The 12,818-nt window shown below is 36.2% G+C and overlaps 1 protein-coding gene across 1 annotated transcript in view; it reads right to left on the reverse strand.

The window, feature by feature from the left end:
• LOC107562112 (disks large homolog 2-like) overlaps positions 1-12,818 on the reverse strand; it is a gene marked incomplete at its 3' end in the record, with an annotated part of 109,099 nt that overhangs the window by 9,196 nt on the left and 87,085 nt on the right. Inside the window, exons 5-7 of the mRNA XM_016246679.1 lie at positions 9,446-9,499; positions 4,564-4,614; positions 2,266-2,390 (exon numbers count right to left, since the gene is read on the reverse strand). Of these exons, the coding sequence (XP_016102165.1) occupies positions 2,266-2,390; positions 4,564-4,614; positions 9,446-9,499 (230 nt within the window). The remainder of the gene's footprint in view (positions 1-2,265; positions 2,391-4,563; positions 4,615-9,445; positions 9,500-12,818) is intronic.

Raw genomic sequence — 12,818 nt, forward strand, 5'->3', positions numbered from 1 at the left:
AATAGTATAACACAAACACATATATTATCTAATATGATTTATTTACTTTTCATATATTCATTTTATTGTTTAATTATTTATTTTATTATTTACATGTTTCAATCATTTAATCATATACTTAAAAATTTTTTTTTTTGTTTTAGCTGAGCATAAGCCTTCTATAGTTTCCCTATGCATCCCTCTCCTCTAACCATGCCCAGAAATGTCTTATTCCCATCACTGATCCCAGTCCAGCTCTGTAAAGTCTGATCATACAAGACCTTTACCCAATATAGAATCTCTGATGCAACTTCCTGTTCCTTTGCACCTCCAATCTTTAAAGCCTGCATGACTTATCCAGAGACTGTTCCGCTTCCAACACTCCCAAAGTCAAACAAGGGTAGAGCAGAGAAAAAACCCATACACGATGTAATTGCTTCTCTAAAGGCTGTTCACCTCCAACTCACAATAAATCTATCACAGCGTATTGGCGAACGTTCAAAGTGTCGTACTCTTTTAAAAGACAGAATGCAGAATATGGGGTGGACGGGAAGGGGAATGGAAAGAGAAAGAGTGAGAAAGATGACTGTGGGTATAAGGCAGAATACTGAATGTTGAAGTGGTGCAACTTGCCCAGAGAGAACAAGCAAGAAGAGGACTGGTGATGCTCCAAGCCCTGACAGACCTGATTGAGAGCGAGAGGATAAAAGAAAACAGCCAAGCCATGGAGCAGAGCAGGGCGAAAGGCTCAGACGGGGCTGCCACATGCAGCTGCTGTTCGGAGCGCCACACACACATGCCTACAAAACACAGGAAGATCTGCTATCTCTCCAGCACAATCTAATTATGCTTCCCTCTAATAAAACAACCCTCTCAATCAACTCCTATCGGCCCTGACATGAATTTCAAACACATCCAGCCAGGAATAGAAACTCTACAGCGCACCAATATCAATTAAACCTTCAACCTCTTCAGAAACATGCAGAGGAACATCTTATTGCTCAAATAATGCTCTTTCATAGATCAGGAGACATAATTGAGTTCTGTCATATTATTCAATAATCAACTTTCTCCCAAAATTCCTTGGGAGACATAAAAATAGAAACAACTGAGATAATTGTTGCCATCCAGCAAGAGTGTGGAAAGTATCAGATAATTTGGTATTTGTGGAATGAAAAATAGTTACATTCATATTCATCAAAATTTTGATTGCAAACTTGAAAAATGAATAATATAGACAATTGTCAAAATATCAAATTATCTCCATGTAAGTTCCACAAAAGAAAGAAAGTCATACAGGTATGGAACAAATGAGGGTGAGTAAATGATACAATCTAAATGTTTAGGGTGAACTATCCCTTTAATTTCATTGCTTTCATTCACTAATCCTTCAGTAAGGTGTCACAAAAATGTTTCTTTAAAAATAAATTCTCACTAAATCAAGAAAAGAATCTTCGAATCTTGAGTATTTACATAAAATGTATAATGCAAACGTGTTTGTTTTTACCCTGTGGAAGACTGACGTGATCTGAAAGTGATTTGGTCAGGTCTATTCGTTATTCCCACACACGTCACCTCAGACCTCGCAGATGGTACATTTTTTAAAGTACCTTGCGGTCAGAGTGTGTGGCAGTCAGCAGAAAACTTCAGGTACTTCAGCTCTCCAGAGACGTTAGGACTGTGATAAACAGCCCGGTTTCAATCATTTACAGCAACGAGAGGCAAAAGAGGGAAAGAGAGAAAGAGATTGCTCTACAAAGCAAGAGCAATAAACGAGATCATTAATCTCATGTTTTGAAAAAGAAAATTACCTAGTGATCTACTGAATTTATAAGAAACAGTATTATTTCCTCTGATAATCCATCAATTCATCAAAATATTTAATATCAATTCATAATCACTTCCAGAATGGACATAAAACTAAAAAAAGTCTAAGACCACAATTGTCATTACATACACTCAGAAATAAAGGTTCCAAAAGGGGTTTTTCTGCAACAATGCCATTTTGGGTTCCCCAAAGAATCTTTCAATAAACAGTTCATAAAATATATATTTTTTCTTACTGTGAAGAACATTTTAATAGTCTAAAGAACCTTTTTCCACTATAAAAAACTTTTTTGTACAATGGAAAGATTTTATGGATGTCTTAGGTTCTTCATGTCTAAGTGTGTATTATACTTTTAGCATACAAATTTGAGTGTGTATTTAGAGAATATGTAAAGACAATCTTGCATGTAACACAACAAATGCATGCACACAAGTTTTTTTTACAAAATACTGGCCCACCTGAGTCTGCCATCTTCAGCTGCTGCTCCTCCAGGGATTATCTTTGTGATGAAGATCCCAGGATCATCGCCGATGTGAGGGTTATCTATACCACCTGCTATACTAAACCCCAACCCTGAGTTACCCTGAGGAGACACACACACACACACAGAGGAATATATGAAAGATAGATTGGCCCTTTATGAGACCTCTGCCTCAGTGAAAAGAGCCTAAATAACAGAACAACAACAGAATGAACAAAGAGAGAAGTGTAACATTATTTTTGTATGAGGTGCACTTTGCTACCCATGACTCATCAGTGTTTACAGTTTGGCACGGCATGCGCCTCTGACAGCAGCGCAAACTCACAAATCAAAACCTGTCACAACCGTGGGCTAGAGCCACATTTAACATCTCTGAGACATAAATAGACTAACAGGCTAATATTTTGAAGTGACGTGTTTATGATGGGGCTCTCCAGGGTTCCGCGTCTGTATAATACACAGGCTTTTAAGCTTTAAACAAAGTGGATCGTGAGGAGAATTAACCTTTGCTGATTAGAGATGTTCCCTGGCTACGTTGAGAGATTGGATAGAACAGCAAAGTTACGAAAAGGCAATACCAAAACTATAGCATCAGGGTGCAGAGATGCTTTTAAAGTGAAAGAAAGAGAGAGAAATGGGTGACAATAACAGATCAGCCTCTAGCAGCAGAGTTATCGCCTCGGCTTGTATCCAATTTTCTAGCTTGTAATCTCAGTCGAGTCTGCAGAAATCCCTGAATATACACTCTCAGCCTCCTGGCTCCAGGGTCGGACAAATCTGCGCTCCCTCTGGTCTAGTTGACCTTTGCTATTGTCCGTGCTCTGTGTCTAGTCATGTGGATCCGATTGCAGCTGCCAGAATGTCATCTGCAGCCGTCTAATTTTCTCTCTCTCACACACTGACTCTACTGTTTACCCCAGGCTTTCACTTGCAAATAAAGCATATACAGTAGCCCAATTAAGAGGGTTCTGTGATACGTCAAAATGAAAACTTCAGTAATACTTTCTAAAGAGTTTGTATATATAATGTATTATAAAAGGTATTATGATATTCTTAGTTTTATAACATACACAATATATATTTTATTAAGTGTTATCATGAATAAATATAATCGTATATAATTCAGAGACATTTTAAAAATTAAATATTCATGATTACAAACATAAGATCAGTACCAAATTTTGTTTAGTTATGTTCAGTTTGTGCTATTGTGTCTTTAAAGGTGCAACCATAATTGATAAATATTAATTAATTATACTTAATTATAATGAAGTATAAAATTACCAATTGTTTATGTGTATATATACAGTGCTGGATAGTAACTGATTATATGTAATCTGGATTATGTAATCATCAGATAAAATGCTCATAATCAGATTACAGTTACTTTTTTTATGGACCACATGATTACATATTGTTCTGGGCAAAAACATTTCAAACCTGGAAGACTCTGGGTGTGTCATTTTTGTTTCCATGTTTATTAATGTTTGTTCATGTAATGAACATTCCCATGTTTTTGTGAACTCCTTAAAATAAAATAGTTTAGTTAATATTTCAATAATTTAGATTTTTATCAACTCGCTGCAGTTTTAAGCCCAGTTTGGGAAACCCTAATATAATGTTTAATGCATTTTTTGATGTTGATATAAAAAATTTAATATATTTTCTTTCTCTTTGCTTTTATAATATCAACAAGGTACAATAAGTCTAAAACAAGTTCAATTAAAAAAAAAAGTAATCTAAAAGTAATCTAAAATGTATACATTTCCTAAAATGAGCAACCTAGATTACGTTATTAACTACAGTTTTCATCATATAATCTGTAAGCAGTAACAGACTACAAATTGTAAATAATCTACCCAATCTACCCTGAATATATGCGCGCGCGCATGTGTGTGTGTATATATATATATATATATATATATACACACATTTAGATGACGTATAACATTTACAGGATTCTGTTAATATTTTGGTCAGGCAGGCAAATTCTCTTTTCGAGAGTTTATCCACACAATGACAAGACAAATCTAAAAAGCAATCAACATTAAATCAAATTATCTCACATTTAAAGTCATTACTAATCACAGACTAACCTTGTTCCATGACTGGTCATGTTTGATGGTTATGTTTCAAGATCATGCTCACAAACCAAGCTGTGACTGACTGGATTATCAGGCAAAAGAATCTACACTAGCATAAAACATGACCTGTGCTCAACTCAAGTCTACATATCTACGAATGTGTACTGTGAGAGAGAGAGACAGACACTTACCCGCTCTAATGTAATCTCTTCAAATTCATATTCAATTTCGGTCCCATTTACCTATTGGAGGGGGGAAAAAATGAAATCCCATTAGATGTGTTTGCAGATGCAATTCAAAAAGGGCATTAATCATTTAACCGTCACATTAAATATCTAACTATGATGCCACAATGACATCCTAAACCAGCAGCAGCCAAATGATGTGGAAAGAGGTTCATAACAGTTCAAAACATTTTAGGACTGAAGCTATTGTGCTAAAGGATTAGTCAAATAACCTCTTAAAAACATCAGCATTCAACTCATTCTCCTTGAATGAAACAGGGACAGGCTTTCATACATCTTCAGCAGACATTGAGCCTCATATCTATTCAGCTCACCGCATTATCTGTAATTGTCTAAATCTGAGTCTGGACACTAAAATCCATAATAATTTACCTGCTTGTACAATGGTACCAGGCCTCTAGGGCAGACATGCTGGCTCAGGTAGCTATTTGGAGATGAATTCATACTCAACGTGCTGCTAGAAATGGCATTGAAAGACAACTAATCCAATTTCAAGTTCAATTTCAAATGAGGGTCATCTTCGTGCTTGATTGGAGACATTCATCTTAATTATTCTTTAATAAGTGAAGTAAATGCAATGGCCATAAGGTGCTCTAATACATGCTAAAGAGCTTTTCAAGCAACATGGCTGCTCTCACGTTCATAATTTGAGTTTACAAATATCTTCAAAATTTGACTTCTTCAGATAATAGGACTACAAGGACCTTGCTACTATGTACAAGTGGATATATAAAAGACAAAATTACTATAATTATTATCATATTATAGTTACATATTATATATAGCAGCTCAAAAGTTGGTAAGATTTTTTTTATGTTTTTGAAAGTATATTAATCTCACAAGGCTGCATTTATCTGACCAAAAATACAGTAAACAAGTAATATTGTAAAATATTACTGCAATTTAAAATAACTGTAGCAGAAATACATTGTACTTATTTATTCATTGGTGCACTCTATTGTAATACAATTTGTGTATGTTTTTACAACATTTTACAGCTATTAAAAGATTTAATTTCTGTGATAACCAGCATCATTTGACAGGTGCCGTCCACATAGCGTGTTTTGAATAAGGACATTTTAAGTTGAAGTGCCTCGATAATAAGGCAGCCTTGGCATTTACAGTGAGTGTGCATGTTTCACATTTTGACTTTTTTTTATACTGCAGGAAGTATTTCAGACAGCTGGAGAAAGAGAAACAGTCATTCATGGTTAATTGAAACCCAGTGAACAAGCTCATTTATGCCTCAGCCACCTCAGCTGTTCAACAGAGAGAAAGAGAGAGAGACATAGCTGAATACGGTCTCACTGCTCTCCTCAGAGCGACGTGACCTTTCATTTACAGCATCAGTTGGACGCCCCTAGACTACACCTGCTCTTAAACATGAGGACCAAACAGATGTCAAGAGCACAGAGCTGAACGCAGTCTCTCACTCCACAACATTTCTCAAATGAATTCATTTGTTAAATTCTAGCTGACGTTCTTCAGTCTTGCAGGAAGATTTGGTAACATATTTAGTCAGTTGGTCCAGAGTCAACACCAGGATGTATTGGGGCATTTGGAACCTTGGATTGGGCACAAATTGGACACATTACTGTAACTAAATGCTAAAATTAGTGCAATCTCGCAAATGTACGATGTGCCTGAGTGCGTTCATCCGCACAGCTTGTGCAAATGACGCAGAGCGGGTCATGTTTCCATGGCGACTGTTTGACTACAATGCAGGAACTGGGCACTTTCGAGCAAGAAGCTTTCCCTTTAGAGTTCTGCCTGATGGGATGGCATATTTTTACGCCCATCGCAGTGATTAAACACGAAATATCCCTCGGGCCGCGACATAATAAGACTCGGTTTCCTCAATACACACCCACGTGGACTAATTAGCACTATGAACTAACCACTGTTATTCCTGACAGCTAATGGAAACAAAGGCGGTGTTAAAAGTAGGCAGAAAGGGTCATTTTGCTGAAGCTAGGCAGATGTTATTTAACAGCTACACTGACTCAATAATGCTTTATTAATCCTGTCGCCCCCCTTGATTATCTTTAGTGCACATTCTAGATGAGCTCTGTTCCCACTACAGTAACAGTGAGCACAGTGGAGGCTTCATAATTAACAGTACTTAACCAGATTTCTCACCAGGTCTAAAACTAGGCAGCAGTGGGATTTAAACTGTAGTGTCTATTGAATATTCATTTGTTTGTGCATATAATTGCAATATATTAACTTTGCTCCAAAATTAGTGAGCTGTCTTTTCATCTATTGTTTACAGACAGCCATGGACCTACACAAAATATCTTTTGTAGACCGAGTTTAATGTTAACATTTTGCTAAGCTAACAATGCAATAATATAAACTGCACACAAATTTTACTTAAACTTAAAACTTGGATTGTCTAATCTATTAATATGCACAATATATACTACCGTTAAAATATATATTTTTAAAAGTTTTTGAAGAAAACATAAGTGCTCATCAAGACACATTTATTTAATCAAAACTACAGTAATATTGTAAAATATATTTTTTAAAAGTAGTAATGCATTAAAAAGATAATGCATCTTTATACCAATATCCTACGTTTATTTTCACAACCTAAATTGTTTGTAAAGACTATTTATTTCGACAGCTTTGCAACCTTGCCTACTGAATGTTTCTTTTGCATCAAATTAAATATGGCATTTTCTCTGACTAAGGTCTATTGCACTGCTTTATGTACCTTATAACATCTGACAGCTTTACACACTCTTGCATTTCTTCAACATCTTTCAGAAGCAGCAACAGATGGAAACATTTCTCATTTTTTTCATGACTCCAAAGAAAAATCTGTCTTTTAAGCTTGGTTTTCAACTAGCCTTGACAATTCCTTGATAAACAGCACAAAGCCCACGTAGCATTTAACCCGAGGCAAATCTGCACTAAAGCAACCAAGGTTCCTTTTAAAAAAAGTGAACAGATGATACTGTGCTGGGTGAGTGAATGTGTGTGTGTAGGATAAATGTACTGCATGAATACATGCATAATGAGCTTGATGTGGTCCTTTCCCACTGGCTTTACTGCAGCACCTCTCTCTTCTGTTTCTGGGGTCATGTCAAGTCTTTTTATCTCCACAAAGACAACTCAATAACTTTTTTACAAGGTGATGATTTTGTATGCGTGTACAATGTGAATTGTATGATGGTCCACCCTTAAATAAAATCACTGGGTTGTAAACAGATTGTATAAAAACAAAACTCAGATAGACTGAAGATTAAGCGCGTAAATCTAAAACGCAGCATATGGTAAATCCCAGTGATGCCATATCTAACATTTTAGGTTTACAACATCCTTAATATTGTTGTAATGACTTTTCTCAAGTTATCAGCAAAGAAAAAAATTAATCTATTCTACTTTAGAGATTTGCATTTTGAGAGCACAGAACACACAAACGACACACACACACAGGGTGTGTTTATAGGCTAAACTCAGAGTGAACACCTTTACTGGAGTAATCCATCAGTGTTTTCTTTTCCCAGAACTCCCTCTTCTCTTGCTTGTTCTCTTGTATTAGGCTATTAGGAGAAGTTCTATCAGAGACAGATTGCTGCTTAAAGCAGTTCATAATCATTGTAATCTCACACATACTTCAACACATGTCCACACTGGGCTTTAAACTGAGAACAGCAAGAAAAGAAGGGGGAAAAGCAATTAAACCGACTTAACAGCATTAGGCTTGTTGCTGGATTCAGGATGTCATGGTCGATCTGGCGTTGTTGATGGAAGTACGGCGCTTTGACTACAACACTGCGCATTCACAGTCATCTGGATATGCTTTGATGTTAATATTTCATTACTGCGATGCAAGCAGAGAAACAAGAATCAAATGAAATTATCCTCAGTGAACGTGAAGGATGTGCATAAGAGCCAATACAAAACAGCACAACAGAGGGATATTTCCCTTGATGTTACAGGAAGAGACCTTTTTAATCTTCAATTAAACTCAACGCCATTAAGGAGAAACAATTGATTGGTTAAAATTATCTTATTTTTGATTTATCTTATTGGCTGAACAAGCAAGCTTAAGCAGAACAAACAAAGAATGTTCTGGGTTGTTCATAAATGGCTGGCCATTTCTGTTCATGGTCAAATTACATCATTGCAGAAACAGGAAATAACAGACGATTATTTTGGAGTTTGCAGGAGACAGACAAAACCTGCCTCAGCTGACTGAAGGTCAAGCTGTGTTGTTAGTGTGTCTGTGAACTCTATACACTTCATGCTGAGTGTTTATCACTTTGTGTTAGTGTCTGATTCAACACTGCTCTCCCCCTCTGTGTTCTTTCATTCACTCCAATCACCTGTTCGGTCATATGTGCAATTCATGATTTTTCTACCAATTGCTCGGATCTAAAACCTAGCAAACTGGAAGCGACTTTTTAAGGCAGCATACTAACTGAAATGGAATATCATAATTAACTGATTTGACTTGTTTTAAACCATTCATCAAATATCTCTCATACAGCCCACCAAAAAACAGTTGACTCCACACATTAATATTTCAAACCCATAACAGAAAATCCTGTGCTAATCTAACCCGCCGATAATCACTGGCCTCCTTATCTGGTTAATTTATGAAAAGCCATCAATCATTGAATACGTTGATAGTATTTGCGCAGAATGGAGAGTGATAAATGGCACTACATTTATGAAGAGCAAAAAAAAAGGATGTCAAACTCTTTCGCCACTCACTCTGCATGGGCATCGATCTGATCAAGTGGATGATCTGCAATGTCACGGCTGTGCATAATGTCATGAACATGCAATAAATTTATGAAAAATCAAAACTCACGTATGGTACAGATTCCAAAGTGTCCGTGTTGACAATAATTGGAGCAGGACTTGCCTGTGAAAAGAGAGAAAGAGAGGGCGAGAGAGATGGACGGAGAGGAAAACAGAAAGAGAAAGAGATAAAGATCAGAGTGGATTGGAGATGCGTGAACTGGCCTAGATTTTATTAAGGGATACAGCAGAGCATGATGGGCACCGCTGAGCTCACAGATGCCATGATGAAGAACACGACTTCAAAACAACAGTCGACAGCAAAACATATCTACAGTACAAACACACACACACAGATCGATTAGATGAAGGATGAAAAACATGACATAATTTAGGAGTATGATCATTGCTGGAAAAAAGTTTGTATGACATGAAGGTTGAAACTGTTTATATCTCTCCCTGTTTGTCTCTTTTGCTATTTAGCTATAGCTTCTGATAACAACACAAAGCCAATTCATTTCTCCCACACAGCAGCGAGGCCAGAAATCTCGGTGGGTGGACGTCTATTCTGTACCTTCTCTGTAATTTCATTGAGTGTTGTGAAGTGTAACCCCATCATTAGCCTTTATTAGAAAATATTAGCTCATTTTACACAGAATTATGTAGAGCTGCACAATTCACTGTGCAATAACGGCACACTTAAGCTAAATTTTTATGTTATAGGTAATAATGATATCAAGTTCAAGTTCATTTGTAGAGCACATATACAACAGCCACCAGGCTGACCAAAGTGCTTTCCAGAAGAGCAACAATTTTACCACATACACAGAGAACAAACCAGACAAAAATTTAAAACCGCACGTTTAAAAATTACCATATCACAGTAGTCAATACACTAAGGAAAACAAATACGTTTTTAGCAAGGACTTAAAAACAGACAAAGAAGGGGCCATTAATCTCTAAAGGCAGGGTATTCCAGAGTCGTGGCCTTGCCACTGCAAATGCACGCTCCCCTCTACGCTTAAGCCTAACGTGAGAGACCACCAACAAGGCCTGGTCACAGGATCGTAGGCTTCTAGACGGAGTATAGAAGTAAAGAAGGTCAGATAGATAGACAGGAGCTTGGTTATGTAGGGATTTATATACAAAGAGGAGAATTTTAAAGTCTATTTTCTGACAAACAGGCAACCAGTGTAGAGATCTAAGAATTGGAGTGATGTGTTCACGTTTACGACACTTTAAAGGAAGTCTGGCCGCAGCATTTTGGACAAGCTGAAGACGCGCAATTTGAGATTTAGATATACCGCAATATAAATAATTTCAGTAATCTAGACGAGACGTAACGAACGCATGAACAGCCATTTCTAGAGTTTTTGGAGTGAGAAAGTTTTTAATTTTAGACAGTAAACGAAGCTGATAGAAACTGGACCCAATGACAGGAGAGATATGTTTATCAAATTTTAAATGCTGGTCGACTAGAATACCTAGGTTCCGCACCCGCAAGGATCTAAAAATGGATAAACTTTCTAACTCGGGGCTTATACACTGAGAGTTATCATTTGGACCGAAAACAATTTCCTCGGTCTTGTCTTCATTTAGGAAGAGGAAATTTTGGGCTAGCCATGATTTAACCTCTTCTAAACATTTCAGAAGAGAAGTAATCGCAGTGGAATTTTTTTTCTTGATTGGCAGATAGATTTAAGTGTCATCTGCGTAAAAATGAAAAGACACACCATGTTTTCGTAGGATAGAGCCCAGAGGTAACATGTAAAGAGAGAATAAAGAGGGAGCTAAAATAGAGCCTTGTGAAAGGCCACAGGTCAGAGGAGCAGGGGAAGAGGAAAAATTCACTAAAAACTTTCTGTCAGACAGGTATGACTGAAACCATTTCAGAACGTTTGCTTTTAGACCTACCCAAGACTCTAATCTAGACAACAGTGAGGAATGGTCTATGGTATCAAAAGCAGCCGATAGATCTAAAAGAATAAGAACCACCGAGTCTCCGGAATCAGTAGAGAGGTAAATATAATTTAAAACTATCAAAAGGGCAGACTCAGTGCAGTGAGCAGACTTAAAACCAGATTGAAAAACCTCATAAATACAATTATTATCTCTGTGGTGCTGGAGGCAAGAATAAATCTTGTGAACTACTGCAGAACACAAAACCTGACAAAAACATTTTTCAAGCTATAAGTAATATGATGATATACAGGCAATTATTATTATTTTTTTATAATGAAAAACGAATTAATATTTGAATGGGTAAATAAGCAGTCCGTTTGGGTGAACCAGTGACCCTGTTGGCCTTATATGACCTCAAATATGAGCCAAATTCAGATATAAACACTAAAAAATCTTAATCACATTTGCTACTAGATTAGGAAAACTTTCATTTAGATAAATGTCCTCATAGAGTGAAGGGGCTGTCAGTGATAATTCAAAGTATTACTCAGATTATAATGGAATAATGTCTACCATTACTCATATATTACAGTTCAAACATTTGAGGTCTGTAATTTTTTTTTAACATTTCTATTCAGATACAAAAGTGACAAAGATAGTTGGAATGATACATTAAGGATTTCTATTTCGATACATGCTTTTCTTTTGAACTTTCTATTCATCAAAGAATCCTAAAAATATATATTATTTTTAATATGGTTAAATATTAAGCAGAACAACGGTTTCATCATTGATGATAAAAAAAAAATGTTTCTTGAGCACCAAATCAGCATATTAGAATGATTTCTGAAGGATCATTTGACACTGAAGACTGGAGAAATGGCTGCTGAAAATTCAGCTGTCACCATAGGAATAAATTATATTTGAATATATAATAAAACAGAAAACAATTCTGAAATTTTTCATTTTCAAATTTTAAATGTTTTTACAATACTTTATCAAATAAATGCAGCCATGGTGAGCATTAAAAAAGAATCTGGAAAAAAAAAAATCTAAAAACATGTCGTAGCAAACCTTCATGTGAACCCCACTGTGACTAAAGATTCTAACACACACTTTTCCAATCATTTTGTCACCAGCAGCAGCCGAGCATTTTTAATAGAGCATTTTGAAACTAACAACAGCTAATACTAATATACAATACAGATTGTGTCAAAGCAGCTTTAATGTGCTGAACAGGAAAATAGTTCGATAATGCATAATGACAATAGTAAACACTCAATTTTTCAGTTAAAGTCAGCTCATTATTGATTCAGTGATGTCATCTTCCATCTCAGCTCAGTTTAAATAGTGTCTGTGCTATGAAGTCGACAATATTGCCAGATAATAATCTAATGGCACCAAACAGTTCGTCATATGCTTTGCCTGCACAACTCAATGTCTTTTGAATTTTTTCTAGTTTCAGAAAGCACTTGAGACTGCATCATTTGCATTAGTTCTTTAAAGCAACACATGCTCAACCAATGGCAGGGCTGTTTTTC

This window comes from Sinocyclocheilus grahami, unplaced genomic scaffold, assembly GCF_001515645.1.
Source record: "Sinocyclocheilus grahami isolate Dianchi unplaced genomic scaffold, SAMN03320097.WGS_v1.1 scaffold808.1, whole genome shotgun sequence".
In the NCBI taxonomy this organism is placed as follows: Eukaryota; Metazoa; Chordata; class Actinopteri; order Cypriniformes; family Cyprinidae; genus Sinocyclocheilus; species Sinocyclocheilus grahami.